Raw genomic sequence first — 26,500 nt, forward strand, 5'->3', positions numbered from 1 at the left:
AACTCAGCGAACAGCAGAATCAACTTCTCCCTGCCTGGCGGTCTTCAGGGTATCAGCCCTCTCCTGCTAGACTGACTGACACTCTGTGTTGTCTTTGATTCTTACACTGGGAGAAAGAAAATAACCTTTTAATGATTAGCAGTGAGAGAGAAAAAAAACAACAATCTGCACACAAACATGAAATATTAATTTCAGAAACAACTTTACATAAACATAAAGGCATTTAACAACAATGAGTGTGGAGATGACAGTTGATCATTTAGCAGTGGTAAACTGTTGTTTGATGCCTGGGAGTGAAGCAGGGAATGCTAGTGGTGGATAGTAGCAGGCAGGAAAGGACGGGGACAGGGTGGAGAGAGAGAGGCAGACTAAATCCCAGGGGAGGGAGAGCTGGGAGCTGAGCGGTTTGTTTTGTTTCGTCTTTGTCCCAGTTCCAGAATGCTACTCTCTCTCTCCGTTCCTGTCCTCTCAGTGAGACAGTGACTGTTAACACTCTGCTTCTCCTCCGTCTAGTTTCTGAAACTCAAACAATATTCCCCTAATATTACATACAGTAGTGATTGTTTTGGTCTGGTCTCCTGAGGGTGTTAATTACTGAGAATGAATGACTTCTTGCTGTTTGTTACGTGGTGGTAAATGTGATGCATGTGTTCACATGGGAATCAATAGGTACAGTTCTTACACTGTTAAACATTTCACAATATTCTTCACAACAACGTGGTCCTTAACACCAAGGGACATTTCATATTTTATGATTATGTACAAGACAGACCGGGAGATGAAAAGTACTATACAGTCCTCTTTTGTACAGACTGACAGACAGGTGAAGAGGCTTTTGACAGTCCTTAGACCGTCCCGGTGGACCAAGGGATGGTACTGTAGTGTTCCCTACTGTAGTGTACCCTACTGTAGTGTACCCTACTGTACTGATCCCTACTGTAGTCTTCCATACTGTAGTGTACCCTACTGTAGTGTTCCCTACTGTAGTGTTCCCTACTGTACTGATCCCTACTGTAGTCTTCCATACTGTAGTGTACCCTACTGTAGTGTTCCCTACTGTACTGTTCCCTACTTTTCTCTTCCCTACTGTAGTAGTCCCTACTGTAGTGTTCCCTACTGTACTTTTCTCTTCCCTACTGTAGTGTTCCCTACTGTAGTGTTCCCTACTGTAGTGTTCCCTACTGTACTGATCCCTACTGTAGTCTTCCATACTGTAGTGTACCCTACTGTAGTGTTCCCTACTGTAGTCTTCCCTTCTGTACTGTTCCCTACTGTAGTCTTCCCTACTGTAGTCTTCCCTACTGTACTGTTCCCTACTGTACTGATCCCTACTGTAGTCTTCCCTACTGTAGTGTACCCTACTGTAGTCTTCCCTACTGTAGTCTTCCCTACTGTAGTGTTCCCTACTGTAGTGTTCCCTACTGTAGTCTTCCCTACTGTAGTGTACCCTACTGTAGTGTTCCCTACTGTACTGATCCCTACTGTAGTCTTCCCTACTGTAGTCTTCCATACTGTAGTGTACCCTACTGTAGTGTTCCCTACTGTAGTCTTCCCTTCTGTACTGTTCCCTACTGTAGTCTTCCCTACTGTACTGTTCCCTACTGTACTGTTCCCTACTGTAGTCTTCCCTACTGTAGTGTACCCTACTGTAGTGTACCCTACTGTAGTGTACCCTACTGTAGTGTTCCCTACTGTAGTGTTCCCTACTGTACTGATCCCTACTGTAGTGTTCCCTACGGTAGTGTACCCTACGGTAGTGTACCCTACTGTATTGTACCCTACTGTAGTGTACCCTACTGTAGTGTACCCTACTGTAGTCTTCCCTACTGTAGTGTTCCCTACTGTAGTGTTCCCTACTGTAGTGTTCCCTACTGTAGTGTTCCCTACTGTAGTCTTCCCTACTGTAGTGTACCCTACTGTAGTGTTCCTTACTGTAGTGTTCCCTACTGTACTGATCCCTACTGTAGTCTTCCCTACTGTAGTGTTCCCTACTGTAGTATTCCCTACTGTACTGTTACCTACTGTACTGACCCTACTGTGCTGACCCTACTGTACTGACCCTACTGTACTGTTCTCTTCTCTACTGTACTGACCCCACTGTACTGTTCCCTACTGTACTGTTCCCTACTGTACTGTTCCCTACTGTAGTGGGCCCTACTGTAGTGTTCCCTACTGTACTGTTCCCTACTTTTCTCTTCCCTACTGTAGTAGTCCCTACTGTAGTGTTCCCTACTGTACTTTTCTCTTCCCTACTGTAGTGTTCCCTACTGTAGTGTTCCCTACTGTAGTGTTCCCTACTGTACTGATCCCTACTGTAGTGTTCCCTACTGTAGTGTTCCCTACTGTAGTGTTCCCTACTGTAGTGTTCCCTACTGTAATGTTCCCTACTGTACTGATTCCTATTGTACTGATCCCTACTGTACTGTTCTCTTCTCTACTGTACTGACCCTACTGTAGTGTTCCCTACTGTACTGTTCCCTACTGTACTGTTCCCTACTGTAGTGTACCCTACTGTAGTGTTCCCTATTGTACTAATCCCTATTGTACTGATCCCTACTGTAGTGTTCTCTACTGTGCTGTTCCCTACTGTAATGTTCCCTACTTTTCTGTTCCCTACTGTACTGACCCTACTGTACTGTTCTCTTCTCTACTGTACTGACCCTACTGTAGTGTTCCCTACTGTACTGTTCCCTACTGTAGTGTTCCCTACTGTAGTGTTCCCTACTGTACTGTTCCCTACTGTAGTGTTCCCTACTGTACTTTTCTCTCCCCTACTGTACTGTTCCATACTGTACTGTTCCCTACTGTACTTTTCTCTTCCCTACTGTACTGTACTGACCCTACTGTACTTTTCTCTTCCCTACTGTACTGGTCCCTACTGTACTGTTCCCTACTGTACTTTTCTCTTCCCTACTGTACTGTTCCATACTGTACTTTTCTCTTCCCTACTGTACCTTTCCCTACTGTACTGTTCCCTACTGTACTTTTCTCTTCCCTACTGTACTGTTCTCCTCCCTACTGTACTTTTCCCTGCTGTACTGTTCCCTATTTTACTGTTCCCTACTGTACTGCTCCCTACTGTTCTGTTCACTACGGTTCCCTACTGTTCCCTACTGTACTGTTCCCTACTGTACTGTTCCCTACTGTACTGTTCCCTGCTGTACTGTTCCCTATTTTACTGTTCCCTACTGTACTGTTCTCCTCCCTACTGTACTGTACCCTACTGTACTGTTCCCTATTTTACTGTTCCCTACTGTACTCTACTGTTCCCTAATGTACTCTACTGTTGCCTACTGTACTCTACTGTTCCCTAATGTACTCTACTGTTGCCTACTGTACTCTACTGTTCCCTAATGTACTCTACTGTTGCCTACTGTACTCTACTGTTCCCTAATGTACTCTATTGTTTTCTACTGTACTCTACTGTTCCCTACTGTACTCTGCTGTTCCCTAATGTACTATACTGTTCCTTACTGTTCCCTACTATTATGTTCCATACTGTACTGTTCCCTAATGTACTCTACTGTTGCCTACTGTACTCTGCTGTTCCCTAATGTACTATACTGTTCCTTACTGTTCCCTACTATTATGTTCCATACTGTACTGTTCACAACTGTACTCTACTGTTCCCTACTATTCTGTTCCCTACTGTACTGTTCCTACTGTACTGTTCCCTACTGTTCTGTACAGAGAGAGCTCAGCGCTCAGAAATAAATGAATTACAGCTCATGTCAAGAGACCATTGCAGGAGGATAGTACAGAGAGTCATGGAAACAGAGAAAGGAGAGAGAGAAGAGAAGAAAGAAGTGAAATGATGTAGAGAACGAGACAACTGTGTAATTTCTTTCTCAGTCCCTCCCAAACTCTCCTCCTCCTCCCCCATCTCCCTCTCCTCCTCCTCCCCATCTCCCTCTCCTCCTTCTCCCCATCTCCCTCTCCTCCTTTTCCCCATCTCCCTCTCCTCCTTTTCCCCATCCCCCTCTCCTCTCCCCCCCCATCCCCCTCTCCTCCTTTTCCCCATCCCCCCTCTCCCCTCTCTCCTCCCCATCCCTCTTTCCTCTCCTCCTCATTCCCCTCTCCTCTCTCCTCCCCATCCCTCTCCCCTCTCAAATCAAATGTATTTATATAGCCCTTCCTACATAAGCTGATATCTCAAAGTGCTGTACAGAAACCCAGCCTAAAACCCCCAAAAGCAAGCAATGCAGGTGTAGAAGCACGGCGACTAGGAAAAACTCCATAGAAAGGCCAGAACCTAGGAAGAAACCTAGAGGAACCAGGCTATGAGGGGTGGCCAGTCCTCATCTGGCTGTGCCGGGTGGAGATTATAACAGAACATGGCCAAGATGTTCAAATGTTCATAAATGACCCGCATGGTCAAATAATAATAATCACAGTAGTTGTCGAGGGTGCAGCAAGTCAGCACCTCAGGAGTAAATGTCAGTTGGCTTTTCATAGCCGATCATTAAGAGTATCTCTACTACTCCTGCTGTCTCTAGAGAGTTGAAAACAGCAGGTCTGGGACAGGTAGCACGTCCGGTGAACAGGTCAGGGTTCCATAGCCACAGGCAGAAGAGCTGAAACTGGAGCAGCAGCACGACCAGGTGGACTGGGGACAGTAAGGAGTCATCATGCCAGGTAGTCCTGAGGCATGTTCCTAGGGCTCAGGTCCTTTGAGAGAGAGAAAGAAAAAGAGAATTAGAGAGAGCATACTTAAATTAACACAGGACACCGGATAAGACAGGAGTAGTACTCCAGATATAACAGACTTACCCTAGCCCCTCAACACATAAATTACTGCAGCATAAATACTGGAGGCTGAGACAGGAGGGGTCAGGAGACACTGTGGCCCCATCCGATGATACCCCTGGACAGGGCCAAACAGGCAGGATATAACCCCACCCACTTTGCCAAAGCACAGCCCCCACACCACTAGAGGGATATCTTCAACCACCAACTTACCATCCTGAGACAAGGCCGAGTATAGCCCACAAAGATCTCCGCAACAGCACAACCCAACCCAGACAGGAAGATCACGTCAGTGACTCAACCCACTCAAGCACCAATAAGCCAGTGACTCAGCCCCTGTAATAGGGTTAGAGGCAGATAATCCCAGTGGAGAGAGGGGAACCGGCCAGGCAGAGACAGCAAGGGCGGTTCGTAGCTCCAGAGCCTTTCCGTTCACCTTCACACTCCTGGGCCAGACTACACTCAATCATATGACCCACTGAAGAGATGAGTCTTCAGTAAAGACTTAAAGGTTGAGCCGGAGTCTGCGTCTCTCACATGGGTAGGCAGACCATTCCATAAAAAATGGAGCTCTATAGGAGAAAGCCCTGCCTCCAGCTGTTTGCTTAGAAATTCTAGGGACAATTAGGAGGCCTGCGTCTTGTGACCGTAGCGTACGTGTAGGTATGTACGGCAGGACCAAATCGGAAAGATAGGTAGGAGTAAGCCCATGTAATGCTTTGTAGGTTAGCAGTAAAACCTTGACATCAGCCCTTGCCTTAACAGGAAGCCAGTGTAGGGAGGCCAGCACTGGAGTAATATGATACATTTTTTGATTCTAGTCAGGATTCTAGCATCCATATTTAGCACTAAATTAAGTTTATTTAGTGCTTTATCCGGGTAGCCGGAAAGTAGAGCATTGCAGTAGTCTAACCTAGAAGTAACAAAAGCATGGATTCATTTTTCGGCATTTTTGGACAGAAAGTTTCTGATTTTTGCAATGTTACGTAGATGAAAAAAAGCTGTCCTTGAAATGGTCTTGATGTGTTCATCAAAAGAGAGATCAGGGTCCAGAGTAACGCCGAGGTCCTTCAGTTTTATTTGAGACGACTGTACAACCATCAAGATTAATTGTCAGATTCAACAGAAGATCTCTTTGTTTCTTGGGACCTAGAACAAGCATCTCTGTTTTGTCTGAGTTTAAAAGTAGAACGTTTGCAGCCATCCACTTCCTTATGTCTGAAACACAGGCTTCCAGGAAGGGTAATTAGGGCTTCACCATGTTTCATTGAAATGTACAGCTGTGTGTCATCCGCATAGCAGTGAAAGTTAATATTATGTTTTCGAATGACCTCCCCAAGAGGTAAAATATATAGTGAAAGCAATAGTGCTCTTAAAACGGAACCTTGAGGAACACCGGAATTTACAGTTGATTTGCCAGAGGACAAACCATTCACAGAGACAAACTGATATCTTTCTGACAGATTTCTAAACCAGGCCAGAACTTGTCCGTGTAGACCAATTTGGGTTTCCAATCTCTCCAAAGAATGTGGTGATCAATGGTATCAAAAGCAGCACTAAGGTCTAGGAGCACGAGGACAGATGGAGAGCCTCAGTCTGACGCCAAGTGCATTCTCAGTGCTATGATGGGGTCTAAACCAGCATTTCGTATACATTGTTTGTCTTCAGGAAGGCAGTGAGTTGCCGCGCAACAGCTTTTTCTAAAATGTTTGAGAGGAATGGAAGATTCGAAATAGGCCGATTTTTAGTTTTTTATATTTTCTGGGTCAAGTTTTGGCTTTTTCAAAGGAGGCTTTATTACTGCCACTTTTAGTGAATTTGGTACACATCCTGTGGAATGAGAGACGTTTATAATGTTCAACATAGGAGGGCCAAGCACAGGAAGCAGCTCTTTCAGTAGTTTAGTTGGAATAGGGTCCAGTATGCTGCTTTAAGTTTTAGAGGCCATGATTATTTTCATCATTGTGTCAAGAGATATAGTACTAAAACACTTGAGTGTCTCTTGATCCTAGGTCCTGGCAGAGTTGTGCAGACTCAGGACAACTGAGCTTTGGAGGAATATGCAGATGTAAAGAGGAGTCTGTAATTTGCTTTCTAATGATCATGATCTTTTCCTCAAAGAAGTTCATTAATTTATTACTGCTGAAGTGAAAGCCATCCTCTCTTGGGGAATGCTGCTTTTTAGTTAGCTTTGCGACAGTATCAAAAATAAATGTAGGATTGTTCTTATTTTCCTCAATTAAGTTGGAAAAATAGGATGATCCAGCAGCAGTAATGGCTCGTCGATACTGCACGGCTAGTCGGAAGCTAGTCGGAAGACTTCCAGTTTGGTGTGACGCCATTTCTGTTCCAATTTTCTGGAAGCTTGCTTCAGAGCTCAGGTATTTTCTGTATACCAGGGAGCTAGTTTCTTATGACAAATGTTTTTAGGTTTTAGTGGTGCAACTGCATCTAGGGTATTGCGCAAGGTTAAATTGAGTTCCTCAGTTAGGTGGTTAACTGATTTTTGTCTGACGTCCTTGGGTAGGCAGAGGGAGTCTGGAAGGGCATCAAGGAATCTTTGTGTTGTCTGAGAATTTATAGCACTACTTTTGATGCTCCTTGGTTGGGGTCTGAGCAGATTATTTGTTGCGATTGCAATCGTAATAAAATGGTGGTCCAATAGTCCAGGATTATGAGGAAAAACATTAAGATCCACAACATTTATTCCATAGGACAAAACTAGGTCCAGAGTATGACTGTGACAGTGAGTAGGTCCAGAGACATGCTGGACAACACTCACTGAGTTGATGATGGCTGCGAAAGCCTTTTGGGGTGGGTCTGTTGACTTTTCCATGTGAATATTAAAATCACCAAAAATGTGAATTTGATCTGCTATGTCTACAAGGTCCGATAGGAATTCAGGGAACTCAGTGAGGAACGCTGTATATGGCCCAGGAGGCCTGTAAACAGCAGCTATAAAAAGTGATTGAGGTAGGCTGCATATATTTTATGACTAGAAGCTCAAAAGACGAAAACGTCATAAAAAAAAAAAATTGAAATTAGCTATTTTCTAAATGTTAGCAACACCTCCGCCTTTGTGGGATGCACGGGGGAAATGGTCACTAGTGTAACCAGGAGGTGAGGCCTCATTTAACACAGTAAATTCATCAGGCTTAAGCCATGTTTCAGTCAGGCCGATCACATCAAGATTATGATCAGTGATTAGTTCATTGACTATAATTGCCTTTGAAGTGAGGGATCAAACATTAAGTTGTCCTATTTTGAGATGTGAGGTATCACAATCTCTTTCAATAATGGCAGGAATGGAGGAGGTCTTTATCCTAGTGAGATTGCTAAGGCGAACACCGCCATGTTTAGTTTTGCCCAACCTAGGTCGAGGCACAGACACGGTCTCAATGGGGATAGCTGAGCTGACTACACTGACTGTGCTTGTGGCAGACTCCAATAAGCTGGCAGGCTGGCTAACTGCCTGCTGCCTGGCCTGCACCCTATTTCATTGTGGAGGTGGAGGAGTTAGAGCCCTGTCTATGTTGGTAGATAAGATGAGAGCACCCCTCCAGCCAGGATGGAGTCCATCACTCCTCAGCAGGTCAGGCTTGGTCCTGTTTGTGAGTGAGTCCAAGAAAGAGGGCCAATTATCTACAAATTCTATCTTTTGGGAGGGGCAGAAAACAGTTTTCAACCAGCGATTGAGTTGTGAGACTCTGCTGTAGAGCTCCCCCTAACTGGGAGGGGGCCAGAGACATCTTTCTAGCTGATTTACACGCTGAAGCTATGTTGCGCTTGGTGACCTCTGACTGTTTCATCCTAACATCGTTGGTGCCGACGTAGATAACTATCTCTATACTCTCTACACTCGCCAGTTTTAGCTTTAGCCAGCACCATCTTCAGATTAGCCTTAACGTCGGTAGCCCTGCCCCCCGGTAAACAGTGTATGATCGCTGGATGGTTCGTTTTAAGTCTAATACTATGGGTAATGGAGTTTCCAATGACTAGGGTTTTCAATTTGTCAGAGCTAATGGTGGGAAGCTTCAGCGTCTCAGACCCCGTAACGGAAGGAGGAGAGACCAGAGAAGGCTCGGCCTCAGACTCCGACTCGCTGCTTAATGGGGAAAACCAGTTGAAAGTTACTGTCGGCTGAATGAGCTACACCGGTTGAACACTCTCTCCTCTATCCTCTCCTCCCCATCCCTCTCTCCTCTCTCCTCCCCATCGCCCTCTCCTCTTTCCTCCCCATCCCCCTCTTCTCTTTCCTCCCCATCCCCCTCTCCTCTTTCCTCCCTATCCCCCTCTCTTCTTTCCTCCCCATCCCCCTCTCTTCTCTCCTCCATCCCCCTCTCCTCCCCATCCCCCTCTCCTCTCTCCTCCCCATCCCCCTCTCCTCTTTCCTCCCTATCCCCCTCTCTTCTCTCCTCCCCATCCCCCTCTCTTCTCTCCCCACCCCCCTCACCTCTCTCCTCACCATCTCCCCTTCTCTTGTCTCCTCCCCATCTCCCCTTCTCCTCTTTCCTCTATCCTCCCCCATCCCTCTCTCATCCCTCTCTCCTCTCTCCTCCCCATCCCTCTCACCTCTTTCCTCGCTCCTCCCCATCCCTCTCTACTTACCATCCCTCTCTCTCCTCTCCCATCCCTCTCTCCTCTCCATTCTTTCCTCCCCATCCCTCTTTCCTCTCTCTTCCCCATCCCTCTCTCCTCTCCTCCCCATCCCTCTCTCCTCTCCTCCCCATCCCTCTCTCCTCCCTCTCCCCTCTCCTCCCCATCCCCGCTCTCCTCCCCATCCCCCTCTCCGCTCTCCTCTCCATCTCTCTCTCTTCTCTGCTCCCCCCATCCCCCTCTCCTTCCATCCTCTGCTCAATTGACAGAGCAGCAGGTGCTCTTTGCAGCACAACAGATAAGCTTCTAGGAAGGAGAGAAGCTATACTTTATTTTCTGGGGACTCTTCACACACAGAATGTATATTCCATTCCAGCTACCAACTTCCAGAGGTGTTCAATTAACTTTCCCTCCTCTCTCTCTCTCTCTCTCGCTCTCTCTCTCTCTCTCTCTCTCTCTCTCTCTCTCTCTCTCTCTCTCTCTTTCCGTCTCTCTCAGCTCCACTCTCTGAAGAGTAAGCTGAAGAAGCAGTCGACAGCAACAGGAAGTGGAGTAGCGAGGTCCTTCCTCCGAGCTCAGGCTGCTTTGTTTGGATCCTACAGAGACGCCCTCCGATACAAACCTGTAAGAACCTAACCCTTACCCTTAGATACAAACCTGTAATAACCTACACCTAACCCTTAGATACAAACCTGTAGAACCTAACCCTAACCCTTAGATGCAAACCTGTAATAACCTAACCCTATCCCTTAGATACAAACCTGTAAGAACCAAACCCTTACCCTTAGATACAAACTTGAAGAACCTAACCCTAACCCTTACATACAAACCTGTAAGAACCTAACCCTTACCCTTAGATACAAACCTGTAAGAACCTAACCCTTACCCTTAGATACAAACCTGTAGAACCTAACCCTAACCCTTAGATACAAACCTGTAGACCCTAACCCTTACCCTTAGATACAAACCTGCAATAACCTAACCCTAACCCTTAGATACAAACCTGTAGACCCTAACACTAACCCTTAGATACAAACCTGTAATATCCTAACCCTTACCCTTAGATACAAACCTGTAATATCCTAACCCTATCCCTAACCCTTAGATACAAACCTGTAGACCCTAACACTAACCCTTAGATACAAACCTGTAGACCCTAACCCTTACCCTTAGATACAAACCTGTAATAACTTAACCCTTACCCTTAGATACAAACCTGTAATAACCTAGCCCTATCCCTAACCCTTAGATACAAACCTGTACGTTTTGTGAAATGAAAGGTGTTTTATAACACTGAGTGAATGTTGAAGGTTTTGAGTTGGGAGAAGGTGGGCTTGTCTGAAACACAGACACTGAAGGAGTCCGCCTTGTACCATCTTCCTGTCCTTTTCTAGGCTAAACCCCAGAACATGTCTCTCTCGTTCTGCCTCTCAATTGCAAGTTACTCCAGTTAAGACCAGAACAAAGCATGTAGTGTTTGTCAAATAGCAGGGCCTTTGTTCACAGGCTTTGAGGGTAATTGGGTGGTGTTGAGCCCTGGAGTGGGGATCCATAAATGATGCCTCTGTGTGTTGTCTGTATACAGACAGTAGTAGAAACATACCGCCTGACTCCCTTTAGAAAACACACACTTAAAGCAGAGAGAGAAGGGAGTGTGTGTGTGTAACGTGATGTCCTCTCTCCTCAACACACCATCTTTCCAGTCCCCATAGGTTCTGGAAAAAAGCCTACGATTCCACACAAACACACACACACACACACACACACACACACACACACACACACACACACAATCTGAGTTAAATGAAGGAGCCCCCCCTGACTGAACCATGTGTTTTTGGATCCCATATGCTTTGACAGAACGTGTGTGTGTGTGATGGTTGGGGGGGGGGGGGGGGTAGTTGTCGGAGCCTTGCTGAGCTGTAAATGAAACAACGGAGGAGAAAGATATCTGTTAATCACACTGCTATGAATCTAGAAATATAGGCTATATATATATATACACACAGTTGAAGTCGGAAGTTTACATACACTTAGGTTGAAGTCATTCAAACTTGTTTTTCAACCACTCCACAAATATCTTGTTAGCAAACTATAGTTTTGTCAAGTTGGTTAGGACATCTACTTTGTGCATGACACAAGTCATTTTTCCAACAATTGTTAACAGACAGATTAGTTCACTTATAATTCACTGTATCACAATTCCAGTGGGTCAGAAGTTTACACACACTAAGTTGACTGTGCCTTTAAACAGCTTGGAAAATTCCAGAAAATGACGTCATGGCTATAGAAGCTTCTGTTAGGCTAATTGACATCATTTGAGTCAATTGGAGGTGTACCTGTGGATGTATTTCAAGGCCTACCTTCAAACTCAGTGCCTCTGCTTGACCTCACGGGAAAATCCAAAGAAATCAGCCAAGACCTCAGAAAAAACATTGTAGACCTCCACAAGTCTGGTTCATCCTTGGGAACAATTTTTATTATTTATTTATTTATTTATACAGTACCAGTCAAAGGTTTGGACACACCTACTCATTCAAGGGTTTTTCTTCATTTGCACTATTTTCTACATTATAGAATGATAGTGAAGATGTCAAAACTATGAAATAACCCTTTATATAATCATGTAGTAACCAAAAAAAGTGTTAGATTCTTCAAAGTAGCCACCCTTTGCCTTGATGACAGCGTTGCACACTATTGGCATTCTCTCAACCAGCTTCATGAGGTAGTCATCTGGAATGCATTTCAATTAGCAGGTGTGCTTTGTTAAAAATTAATTTGTGGAATTTCCTTTCTTCATGCGTTTGAGCCAATCAGTTGTGTTGTGACAAGGTAGGGGTGGTATATAGAAAATACCCCTATTTGGTTGATGACTAAGTCCATATTATGGCAAGAACAGTTCAAATAAGCCAAGAGAAACGACAGTCCATCATCACTTTAAGTAATGAAGGTCAATCAATCCGGAAAATTCCAAGAACTTTGAAAGTTTATTCAGGTGCAGTCGCAAAAACCATCAAGCACTATGATGAAACTGGCTCTCATGAGGACTGCCACAGGAAAGGAAGACCCAGAGTTATCTCTGCTGCAGAGGATAAGTTCATTAGAGTTACCAGCCTCAGAAATTGCAGGCCAAATAAATGCTTCACAGAGTTCAAGTAACAGACACATCTCAATATCAGCTGTTCAGAGGAGACTGAGTGAATCAGGCCTTCATGGTCAAAATGCTGCAAAGAAACCACTACTAAAGGACACCAATAATAAGAAGATACTTGCATGGGCCAAGAAACACAAGCAATGGACATTATACCACTATCCTTTGGTCTGATGAGTCCAAATTTGAGATTTTTGGTTCCAACCGCTGTCTTTTTGTGAGATGCAGAGTAGGTGAATGGATGATCTCTGCATGTGTGGTTCTCACCATGAAGCGTGGAGGAGGAGGTGTCATGTTGTGGGGGTGGTTTGCACTTAGTCCTGCTATCATTTGTTTTTCAACAAGACAATGACCCAACACACCTCCAGGCTGTGTAAGGGCTAATTGACCAAGAAGAAGAGTGATGGAGTGCTGCATCAGATGACCTGGCCTCCACGATCACCTGATCTCAACCCAATTGAGATGGTTTGGGATGAGTTGGACTGCAGAGTGAAGGAAAAGCAGCCAACAAATGCTCAGCATATGTGGGAACTCCTTCAAGACTGTTAGAAAAGCGTTCCAGGTGATGCTGGTCGAGAGAATGCCAACAGTGTGCAAAGGGCGGCTACATTGAAGAATCTCAAATATAAAATATGTTTTTTTGATTTGTTGAACACTTTTTTTGGTTACTACATGATTCCATATGTGTTATGTCATAATAAAAATAAAGAAAACCCTTGAATGAGGGTGAAAGGGGAAGTTGTACAACTGAATGCATTCAACTGAAATGTGTCTTCCTCATTTAACCCAACCCCTCTGAATCAGAAAGGTGTGTGTGGGGGGGGGGGGGCTGGAAATGGATGGTCAACTCAATTTCTGTGGTACTTTATGACATCGGTAATGTGATGTTTTAAAAGTATTCAACCATAGAATATAAAGGGTAAATGTCTGGTTATCTGGTTCTAAATGTTCTGATCTTCTTCCTTGCTCTTCCTGTTCCTGGTCAGGGGGAACCAATCACATTCTGCGAGGAGAGTTTTGTGGCTCACCGCTCCAGCACCATGAAACACTTCCTGGAGATGGCTGTCAACCTGCAGCTCTTCAAACAGGTAACACTGGTGTGTGTGTGTGTGTGTGTGTGTGTGTGTGTGTGTGTGTGTGTGTGTGTGTGTGTGTGTGTGTGTGTTCTGTGGTGTGTGCTTGTGCGCACCACCTTTCCAGAACCATGAGCAAATTCCTTCCTAATAACTGTAAAATAACAGGAGTTATTTTAGCCTTTGATTAAACTGAAAGCTCTTTCTATCCTCTCTTTTCTTCAAACCAACAACCACAGGCAAAAATGCACCCAGGATATCTTCACTCCTTGATTAGGAAACATAAACTATTAATAGATATACTTTCAAAGCCCACACAGTCCTATAAAGTTCCCTTTCCACCCCGCCACAGTTCGACTGTTCCTCCCCAGCCCTCATAAGTTGTTGTTGATTTATCCGTGAGAGGGAGCAGAGAGCTTCTTAATCAGCTCTTTGTTTCGGCCTCTCTCTCTCTCCTACTCTCTCTCCTTATCTCTCTCTCTCTCTCACGCTACAGAGGAGGAGAGTTAACCGCCACATCCCATCCCTACGCTACCACACAGACAGGAGCACAGAGCATAGTCTCTCTCTCTCTCTCTCACTCACTCACTCACTCACTCACTCACTCACTCACTCACTCACTCACTCACTCACTCACTCACTCACTCACTCACTCACTCACTCACTCACTCACTCACTCACTCACTCACTCACTCACTCACTCACTCACTCACTCACTCACTCACTCACTCATATAACTTACCCAGGCAGCACAGAATGCAACCCACCAACAGTTCAAGGACAGCTCCCTCCCTCTATGCTCCTGTCTGTGTGGTAGGGATGGGATGTGGCGGTTATCTCTCCTCCTCTGTAGCGTGGTGATGGAGTCACTTATCTCTTCTCTTCCTGTTAAAGTCCTGTTCTCCTATTAAAGTGAGAGAGGCCAGTGGTCCGTTCGACTGCTCCGGCCGTGACCCACATCCGCTCACAGATGCATTCACACACACACACCATCCCTGGTCCGTTTAGTACAGAACAGTGGAGGAGAGCTGCCAAGAGAATGTGGGGGAAAGTCTGTCAACGATAACCTGCTTTCTGTCAACCCCCCCCCCACACACAACCACCCACTATTCTATAGTGAATGGTTTCAGGACACTGCTTGGTAGATGCAGTGGTTTAGTGGAGACTGGCTCAGGGATGCTTCCCCCTCCTATAGGCAGGGGGAACAGCTTCATAATCAGACCTCCATTAACACAGGAGGGGCTGGAGCGCTGACCGTTTACTGGATCAGCCACAATACCAATCACACATCAATCAGATCATACTCAAAGTAGGACAGCATTTCCAAAAGTGGGTAAAAGCCAGTTAGTTTGATATTAAGGAGAACTTGAGGTTTTCACTCCTCAACACATGAGCTGTGTGTGACTGGGATGTTGTGTGCGTGGATGTCAGAGCTACCGTGTAAGTTCAGACCAGCAGTTAACCCTTGTGTTCTAGAACGTCCTCCAGAAATCTGGAACCTCCTCCACAGTAATCTAGAATACTGCAGTGAGGATTCCAATCTCTGGCCCACAGATGGCCTGCTCCACTTGCCTGCTGTTACTGTGTACGAGCAGCAGTACAGGTGGACACCAGATGATGTCTGAACGTCGCTCACCTTGCAGCTATAGAACGTCTGATACTTTATCATAATCATATAGACTTTTCTAGTTTATTTATCTATAAAATCCCTTCACAAACAATAACATTTAGGAAAGGCGGTTGCTGTGCGTTTCAGCTGTTTCATTCATCAGTCAACACTTTGGTTTCATCTGTGTCCTCCTCATCTGATATACATTTGATTAGTTTTCATTTTTATAGATTAATGCTAGAGTCCGTAATTGAAACAATAACAAAGCGGGGCACCCCGCCTCTCTTTTGGTAAAAAGTTGAGGGATGAAAAATGTAATATATACAGTACCAGTAAAATGTTGACACACCTACTCATTCAGGATTTTCTTTATTATTTATTATTTTCTACATGTTCTACAATGTAGAAAACCTTCCAGGTGACTACCTCATGAAGCTGGTTGAGAGAATCTCAAATATAAAATATATTTGGATTTGTTTAACACTTTTTTGCTTAGTACAAGATTCTATATGTGCTATTTCATAGTTTTGATGTCTTCACTATTATTCTACAATGTAGAATGTATTTATTTTTTTAAATAAGAAAAACCTTTGAATTAGTAGGTGTGTCTGAACTTTTGACTGGTACTGTCATTTGAAAATATCAATAATTTCAACCCAGTTTAACCTGATTGAGATTCACGGCCATAAATACTATATTCTGTCCAGTTCATCATTTTACACGTCTCTTTTGAAATGTTGTTCTGCAAAAACAAACAAACAAACAAAGCCCTATAAACCAGAGACAGCAGTGTAGAGAGAGATGCTGTGGGCCTGGTGTCCATGCTGTGGGCCTGGTGTCCATGCTGTGGGCCTGGTGTCCATGCTGTGGGCCTGATGTCCATGCTGTGGGCCTGGTGTCCTTGGTGTGGACCTGCTGTCCATGCTGTGGGCCCGGTGTCCATGCTGTGGGTCCGGTGTCCATGCTGTGGGCCCTATTGTTGAGCCATGTCTAATTACTGGCCACAATAACTGGGGGTAATTAAATGCAGAAAACACATTTCAGTTGAATGCATTCAGTTGTACAACTGACTAGGTATCCCCCTTTCCCTAATTCGATAGTGGAGGGAGTAGAAGAGGGGGGGGGGTTAAGTGGGGCTTTGGTTAGGTGCTGATTTGGGTTGAGATAAGTGTGTCTTTGGCTTGGTGATGATGTGTGCTAATTGGGGCAGGCTAAGGGAGCAGCTAGCTACCATGCGGTGGTTAAAATCTGCAGTGTCATTTCTCATTAGCAGGATTATAACGAGTTGGTCAGGGCTACAGGAGAGAAGAGGAGAGAGAGCCTTGCACTAGGTAGTTAGTTAGCCTAGCGCTCCACTGAGAGATATGCCCAATCCCTGACAAGATACAGGCAGACTGCTAATTGTACCCACAGCGGGCTGGGTCGCATTGGCTCTAAAACCAACATTTGAATCTATTTAACCCTTATTCCACCAGAGTATCAAGTGTCTCAGAGTATCTGATTTAGGATCTGATTCGGGATCACTTTTGCCTTTTTAGATTACAATAATCTTTCAGATCATAGAACACTTTCTGTTTTACAGAAACGACCCAGGTCTGTCTGGTCAGGTCTCCTCCCAGCCCCTGCTGGGTTGAGCTGGTGTGTTCATATCAGCTAGGCTATGACCCAGGATCAGTTCTTATCCTGTGCCTGTGATGTTTTTAGGACTTTATTGAATAAATTAATACAATGTATTTACATTCTTTAGGTTTTTTTGGGGGGGTTGTTAAATCCCTGTAGTTGTTTTATCTGAGAAATGCTGGTCTATTTACTCAACGTTTTTTGCTCAGAGGTCTGTCTCTCTGTGTGTGTGGGGGGGACGTGTAATGTCTGACCTTATAATGAACATATTTATGGGAAGTGTTTTATAAACTCCATGTGACAGGAAATGAAGGTTCCTGGTGCATCAGACACCAGACCTGCAACCCAAATGGCACCCTATTCCCTAAGTAGTGCACTACTTTAGACCAGGACCCTGGTTAATACTTCAGTATTTAGGGATTAGGGTGCCATTTGGGAAGCTGAAAGGCCTCACCATGCAGTCTCCCAGCCAAACCAACCCTTAGCAGGCAGCAAACTTCCCTAATCCCCACAACCTGCTCCACATTACCCCTCCTCATTTCACCATGAGACATGTCTGGAACAGGTAGGATTAAACACACTTGCCCAGTCGAGTGTGTTCTTTCCCCTGTCGTTCAGCCTCGCTCCATACCTCTCTCTCTCCCTCCACCCCTCTCTCTCTCTCCCTCCACCCCTGCCTCTCTCCCTCCACCCCTCCCTCTCTCTCTCTCTCTCTCTCTCTGCCTCCACCTTCTCTCCCTCAACCCTCTCTTTCCCTCACCCCTCCAACTCTCTCCCTCAGCCCCTCTTGCCCTCCCCCTCCCTCTCTTTCCCTCCCCCTCCCTCTCCTTTTCCCTCTTCCCCTTCCCCCTCTATCTCCCTCCTCCCCACCCTCTCTCTCCCTACCCCCTCTCTCCCCCTTCTCTCTTCCTCACCCCTCTTTCTTTCCCTCTCCCTCCCCATCTGCCTCCACCTTCTCTCCCACACCCCTCTCTTTCCCTCCCATCCCTCTCCCTCCCTCCCATCCCTCTCTCCCCCTCTCCCTCACCCCTCTCTTTCCCTCCTCCCTCCCCCTCTTTCCCTCCCTCCCCATCTCTCCCCGCCCCCTCTCCGTCTCTCTATCCCTCACACTCCCTCCTTCCCTCCCTCCCCCTCTCTCCCCGCCCCCTCTCCCTCTCTCTATCCCTCACACTCCCTCCCTCCTCCCCTCCCTCTCTCCCACCCCTCTCACTCCCCCCTCTCTGCCTCCCCCACCCCTCTCACTCCCCCCTCTGCCTCCCCCTCCCTCTCCCACCCGTCTCACTCCCCCCTCTCTGCCTCCCCCACCCCTCTCACTCCCCCCTCTCTGCCTCCCCCTCCCTCTCTCCCACCCCTCTCACTCCCCCCTCTCTGCCACCCCCACCCCTCTCACTCCCCCCTCTCTGCCTCCCCCTCCCTCTCTCCCACCCCTCTCCCTCCCCCCTCTCTGCCTCCCCCTCCCTCTCTCCCACCCCTCTCACTCCCCCCTCTCTGCCTCCCCCACCCCTCTCACTCCCCCCTCTCTGCCTCCCCCTCCCTGCCTCCCCCTCCCTCTCTCCCACCCCCCTCTCTCCCCCTTCTCTCTTCCTCACCCCTCTTTCTTTCCCTCTCCCTCCCCATCTGCCTCCACCTTCTCTCCCACACCCATCTCTTTCCCTCCCATCCCTCTCTCTCTCCCTCCCATCCCTCTCTCCCCCTCTCCCTCACCCCTCTCTTTCCCTCCTCCCTCCCCCTCTTTCCCTCCCTCCCCCTCTCTCCCCGCCCCCTCTCCGTCTCTCTATCCCTCACACTCCCTCCTTCCCTCCCTCCCCCTCTCTCCCCGCCCCCTCTCCCTCTCTCTATCCCTCACACTCCCTCCCTCCTCCCCTCCCTCTCTCCCACCCCTCTCACTCCCCCCTCTCTGCCTCCCCCTCCCTCTCTCCCACCCCTCTCACTCCCCCCTCTCTGCCTCCCCCACCCCTCTCACTCCCCCCTCTCTGCCTCCCCCACCCCTCTCTCCCACCCCTCTGACTCCCCCCTCTCTGCCTCCCCCTCCCTCTCTCCCACCCCTCTCACTCCCCCCTCTCTGCCTCCCCCACCCCTCTCACTCCCCCCTCTCTGCCTCCCCCTCCCTCTCTCCCACCCCTCTCACTCCCCCCTCTCTGCCTCCATCTTCTTTCCCTCACCCCTTTCCTCTCTATTTCTTTTCCCTCTCTCTTTCCCTTCCCTGTCTCTCTCCCTCCTCCCTCCCTTTGTTTTCCTCCCTCCCTCTCTATCTCGGGTCTGTAATGCTGTGTTGTAATTTATGTTGCAGTTTATTGACGGCCGTCTGGCCAAGCTGAACGCGGGAAGAGGCTTCACTGACCTGTTCGAGGAGGAGATCACTGAGGGAGGTTTCTGTGGAAGTGAGTGGCACTTCACTACATTACACCAATACACCACACTACACTACACTACACTACACTACTACACCACACTACACCACACTACACCACTACACTACTACACCACTACACTACTACACCACTACACTGCACCACTACACTACACTACACCACACCATTACACTACACCACTACACAACTACTACACCACTACACCATTACACTACACCACAACTACACCACTACACCACTACACTACACTACTACACCACTACACTACCCCACTACTACACTACTGCACCACTACACTACACCATTACACTACACCACTACACTGCACCACTACACTGCACCACTACACCACTACTGCACCACTACACTACACTACTGCACCACTACACTACACTACTACTGCACCACCACAACTACACTACTGCACCACTACACTACACTACTACTGCACCACTACACTACACTACTACTACACCACTACACTACACTGCTACACCACACCAGTATACTACACTACTACACTACACTACTACTACACCACTACACTACACCACTACCACACTACTGCACCACTACACTACACTACTACACCACTACACCACTACACTACACCACTACACTACTACACTACTACACCACTACACTACACCACTACACTACACTACACTACACCACTACACTACACTACACCACTACACTACACCACTACACTACTACACTACTACACTACACTACTACACTACACTACACTACTACACCACTACACTACACCACTACACTACTACACCACTACACCACTACACTACTACACCACTACACTACACCACTACACTACACCACTACACTACACCACTACACTGCACTACTACACTACACCACTACACTACTACATTACTACACTACACTACACTACACCACTACACTACACCACTACACTACACCACTACACTACACTACACTACACCACTACACCACTACACTACACCACTACACTACACCACTACACCACTACACTACTACTACACCACTACACCACTACACCACTACACTACTACACCACTACACTACACCACTACACCACTACACTACTACACCACTATACTACACTACACCACTACACTACACTACACCACTACACTACACTACACCACTACACTACACCACTACACTACACCACTACACCACTACACTACACTACACCACTACACTACACCACTACACCACTACACTACACTACACCACTACACTACTACACTACACCACTACACTACACTACACCACTACACTACACTACACCACTACACTACACCACTACACCACTACACTACTACTACACCACTACACCACTACACTACTACACTACTACACCACTACACCACTACACCACTACACCACTACACTACTACACTACACCACTACACTACACTACACCACTACACTACACTACACCACTACACTACACCACTACACTACACCACTACACCACTACACTACTACTACACCACTACACCACTACACTACTACACTACTACACCACTACACCACTACACTACTACACCACTATACTACACTACACTACACCACTACACTACACTACACCACTACACTACACCACTACACTACACCACTACACCACTACACTACACTACACCACTACACTACACTACACCACTACACTACACCACTACACTACACCACTACACTACTACTACACCACTACACCACTACACTACTACACTACTACACCACTACACCACTACACCACTACACTACACCACTACACTACACTACACCACTGCACTACACTACACCACACCACTACACCACTACACTACACCACTACACTACACCACTACACCACTACACTACTACTACACCACTACACCACTACACTACTACACTACTACACTATTACACCACTACACCACTACACTACTACACCACTACACTACACCACTACACCACTACACTACTACACCACTACACTACTACACCACTACACTACACTACACCACTACACCACTACACTACACCACTACACTACACTACACCACTACACTACACTACACCACTACACCACTACACTACTACTAAACCACTACACTACACTACACTACACCACTACACTACACCACTACACTACACCACTACACTACACTACTACTACTACACTACACAACTACACCACTACACTACACCACTACACTACACTACACCACTACACCACTACACTACACTACTACTACACCACTACACTACACCACTACACTACACCACACTACTACTACACCACTACACTACACCACTACACTACTACACCACTACACTACACTACTACACCACTACACTACACCACTACACTACACTACACCACTACACCACTACACTACACCACTACACTACACCACTACACTACACTACTACACCACACCACTACACTACTACCCCACACCAGTACACTACACCCCTACACCACACTACACCACTACACTACACCACTACACTACACTACACCACTACACTACACTACACTACTACTACTACACTACACCACTACACTACACTACTACTACACCACTACACTACACTACACCACTACACCACTACACTACACCACTACACTACACTACTACTACACCACTACACTACACTACACCACTACACTACACCACTACACTACACTACTACTACACTACACCACTACACTACACCACTACACCACTACACTACACTACACTACACCACTACACCACTACACTACTACACTACTACACCACTACACTACACCACTACACTACTACACCACTACACTACTTCACCACTACACTACTACACCACTACACTACACCACTACACTACACTACACCACTACTACACCACTACACTACACCACTACACTACACCACTATACTCTACCACTATGCTACACCACTACACTACACCATTACACTACACTACTACACTACACCACTACACTACACCACTACACTACTACACCACTACACTACACTACTACACCACTACACCACTACACTACACTACACTACACCACTACACTACTACACCACTACACTACTACACCACTACACTACACCACTACACTACACTACACCACTACTACACCACTACACTACTACACTACACTACACCACTACCACACCACTACACTACACCACTACACTACACCACTACACCACTATACTCTACCACTATGCTACACCACTACACTACACCATTACACTACACCACTACACTACTACACCACTACACTACACCACTACACCACTACACTACTACACCACTACACTACTACACCACTACACTACACCACTACACTACACTACACCACTACTACACCACTACACTACACCACTACACTACACTACACCACTACACTACACCACTACACTACACCACTACACCACTATACTCCACCACTATGCTACACCACTACACTACACCATTACACTACACCACTACACTACTACACCACTACAATACACCACTACACTACACCACTACACTACACCACTACACTACTACACCACACCACTACACTACACCACTACACTACTACACCATTACACTACACCACTACACTACACCACTACACTACACCACTACACTACACCACTACAATACACCACTACACCACTATACTCCACCACTATGCTACACCACTACACTACACCACTACACTACACCACTACACTGCTACACCACTAGACCACTACACTACACCACTACACTACTACACCACTACAATACACCACTTCACTACACTACACCACTACTACACCACTACACTACACCACTACACTACACTACACCACTACACTACACCACTACTACACCACTACACTACACCACTACACTACTACACCACTACACTACACCAGTCCCATAAAATTAAAGTTATCAGCGTGTCTCATCACTTTCACATCTCCGTGTCTTTCATTATGTGTGCCTTTGATGTCTTTCAGGTAATTCCAAGTCTTATCAACAGTGGGTGCACACCGTCAAGGTATACAAAGATGATATGCAATTAAAATGAATTGACTGTATTTTAGTTTAGTCTATCTCTCTGTTCAGTAAACAAAGCAAACTGAAGATGCTAAGAATGTGTTTTCTGTGTGATTTGATACATAGAGAAAACACACTGTCCGTACACACACACTGTCCGTACACACACACATATGTCTGTATGGACATTCAGATGTCTGTTGGGTAGTGTGGTGGATGGAAATCCTGTGTGTGTTTTTGTGTGCTTGTGTTTGTGTGTGTGTGTGTGTGTGTGTGCGTGTGTTTGTGCGTGTGTTTGTGCGTGCGTGTGTTTGCGCGTGTGTTAGTGCGTGCTTGTGTGTGTGTGCGTGTGTTTGTGCGTGCGAGTGTGTTTGTGCGTGCGAGTGTGTTTGTGCGTGCGAGTGTGTTTGTGCGTGCGAGTGTGTTTGTGCGTGCGAGTGTGTGTGTGTGTGTGTATGTGCGTGTGTGTGTACGCGTGCGCGCCGGTAAATTACAATTATGTGTTGGTTGTGTTGCAGAGAGGCGGAGCGCTGATCAACACTGCGGTGACCAAGGCAAGTCCAGCTGTGGAGACGGCCTATAGAAGGCTGGATCTACCATACAGTCCCTGTCAGACCTCCTCTGATATGTTCAAATACTGGAGCTGCTCTTGATTTAGTTTGGAACCAATGGAATAGTCCCAAAAGTGCAAATCAAGCACCTCAAATACTTTCATATGGGACACATATAACATGTATTTGTCTCATGTCTGGTCCCCCCTAAAACGTGTATAAGGTCATACAGGTTTTCACTCTGGATATCTGAAAAGTAGAGTACTGGGATGCTGGTAGATTCTACATATCTGAAAGGTAGAGTACTGGGATGCTGGTAGATTCTGCATATCTGAAAGGTAGAGTACTGGGATGCTGGTAGATTCTGAAAGGTAGAGTACTGGGATGCTGGTAGCTGGTAGATTCTGAATATCTGAAAGGTAGAGTACTGGGATGCTGGTAGATTCTACATATCTGAAAGGTAGAGTACTGGGATGCTGGTAGATTCTGCATATCTGAAAGGTAGAGTACTGGGATGCTGGTTGCTGGTAGATTCTGAATATCTGAAAGGTAGAGTACTGGGATGCTGGTAGATTCTACATATCTGAAAGGTAGAGTACTGGGATGCTGGTAGATTCTGCATATCTGAAAGGTAGAGTACTGGGATGCTGGTTGCTGGTAGATTCTGAATATCTGAAAGGTAGAGTACTGGGATGCTGGTAGATTCTGAAAGGTAGAGTACTGGGAGGCTGGTAGCTGGTAGATTCTGAATATCTGAAAGGTAGAGTACTGGGATGCTGGTAGATTCTGAAAGATAGAGTACTGGGATGCTGGTAGATTCTGAAAGGTAGAGTACTGGGATGCTGGTAGATTCTGAAAGGTAGAGTACTGGGATGCTGGTAGATTCTGAAAGGTATAGTACTGGGATGCTGGTAGCTGGTAGATTCTGAATATCTGAAAGGTAGAGTACTGGGATGCAGGTAGATTCTGAAAGGTAGAGTACTGGGATGCTGGTAGCTGGTAGATTCTGAATATCTGAAAGGTAGAGTACTGGGATGCTGGTAGATTCTGAAAGGTAGAGTACTGGGATGCTGGTAGCTGGTAGATTCTGAATATCTGAAAGGTAGAGTACTGGGATGCTGGTAGATTCTGAAAGGTAGAGTACTGGGATGCTGGTAGATTCTGAAAGGTAGAGTACTGGGATGCTGGTAGATTCTGAAAGGTATAGTACTGGGATGCTGGTAGATGTCATTGTTCTACTAGGACTGTTCTAGTATTGGTAGATGTACAAAACCAGTCAAATGTTTGGACACACCTACTCATTCCAGGGATTTTTCTTTATTTTCACCATTTTCTACATTGTAGAATAATAGTGAAGACATCACCTATTAAATAACACACATGGAATCATGTAGTAACCAAAAAAGTCTTAAACAAATCAAAATATTTTTGAGATTCTTCAAAGTAGCCACCCTTTGCCTTGATGACAGGTTTGCACACTCTTGGCATTCTCTCAACCAGCTTCATGAGGTAGTCACCTGGAATGCATTTCAATTCACATCTGTGCCTTGTTTAAAGTTAATTTGTGGAATTTCTTTCCTTCTTACAGGAGATAGCCCTATTTGGTAAAAGACCAAGTCCATATTATAGCAAGAACAGCTTTAATAAGCAAAGAGAAACAACAGTCCATCATTACTTTAAGATATGAAGGTCAGTCAATACGGAAAATGTCAGGAATTTGAAAGTTTCTTCAAGTGCAGTCGCAAAAACCATCAAGCACTATGATGACACTGGCTGTCATGAGGACCGCCACAGGAAAGGAAGACCCAGAGTTACATCTGCTACAGAGGATAAGTTCATTAGAGTTACCAGCCTCAGAAATTGCAGCCCAAATAAATGCTTCACAGAGTTCAAGTAACAGACACATCTCAATAACAACTGTTCAGAGGAGACTGCGTGAATCAGGCCTTCATGGTCAAAATGCTGCAAAGAAACCACTACTAAAGGACACCAATAATAAGAAGAGACTTGCTTGGGTCAAGAAACACAAGCAACGGGCATTAGAGTGGTGGAAATCTGTCCTTTGTTCTGATGAGTCCAAATGTGATATTTTTGTGAGACGCAGAGTAGGTGAACGGATTGTCTCTGCATGTGGGGTTCTCACCGTGAAGCATGGAGGAGGAGGTGTTATAGTGTAGGGGTGCTTTGCTGGTGACACCGTCAGTGATTTATTTAGAATTCAAGGCACACTTAACCAGCATCGCTACCACAGCATCCTGCAGCGATACACCATCCCATCTGGTTTGAGCTTAGTGGGACTATAATTTGCTTTCAACAGGATAATGACCCAACACACCTCCAGGCTGTGTAAGTGCTATTTGACCAAGAAGAAGTGTTGGAGTGCTGCATCAGATGACCTGGCCTCCACAATCACCCGACCTCAACCCAATTGAGATGGTTTGGGATGAGTTGGACCACAGAGTGAAGGAAAAGCAGCCAACGTGTGCTCAGCATATGTGAGAACTCCTTCAAGATTGTTGGAAAAGCATTCTAGGTGAAGCTGATTGAGAGAATGCCAAGAGTGTGCAAAGCTGTCAATGCAAAGGGTGGCTACTTTGAAGAATCTCAAATATATTTTCATTTGTTTAAGACTTTTTTGGTTACTACATGATTCCATATGTGTTATTTCATAGTTGTGATGTCTTCACTATTATTCTACAATGTAGAAAATTGTAAAAATTAAGAAAAACCCTGGAATGAGTAGGTGTGTCTAAACATTT

The 26,500-nt window shown here is 45.9% G+C and overlaps 1 protein-coding gene across 2 annotated transcripts in view; it reads left to right on the top strand.

Moving 5' to 3' along the window:
- The window catches only part of LOC110524795 (DENN domain-containing protein 1B), a 222,739-nt gene that overhangs the window by 147,980 nt on the left and 48,259 nt on the right, over positions 1–26,500 (top strand). For both annotated transcript variants that reach the window (XM_036978765.1, XM_036978766.1), the window contains 5 exons: positions 9,841–9,966; positions 13,480–13,581; positions 19,086–19,176; positions 23,151–23,191; positions 23,709–23,744. In XM_036978765.1, the coding sequence (XP_036834660.1) occupies positions 9,841–9,966; positions 13,480–13,581; positions 19,086–19,176; positions 23,151–23,191; positions 23,709–23,744 (396 nt within the window). The remainder of the gene's footprint in view (positions 1–9,840; positions 9,967–13,479; positions 13,582–19,085; positions 19,177–23,150; positions 23,192–23,708; positions 23,745–26,500) is intronic.

The sequence above is a fragment of the Oncorhynchus mykiss genome, chromosome 5, assembly GCF_013265735.2.
Source record: "Oncorhynchus mykiss isolate Arlee chromosome 5, USDA_OmykA_1.1, whole genome shotgun sequence".
In the NCBI taxonomy this organism is placed as follows: domain Eukaryota; kingdom Metazoa; phylum Chordata; class Actinopteri; order Salmoniformes; family Salmonidae; genus Oncorhynchus; species Oncorhynchus mykiss.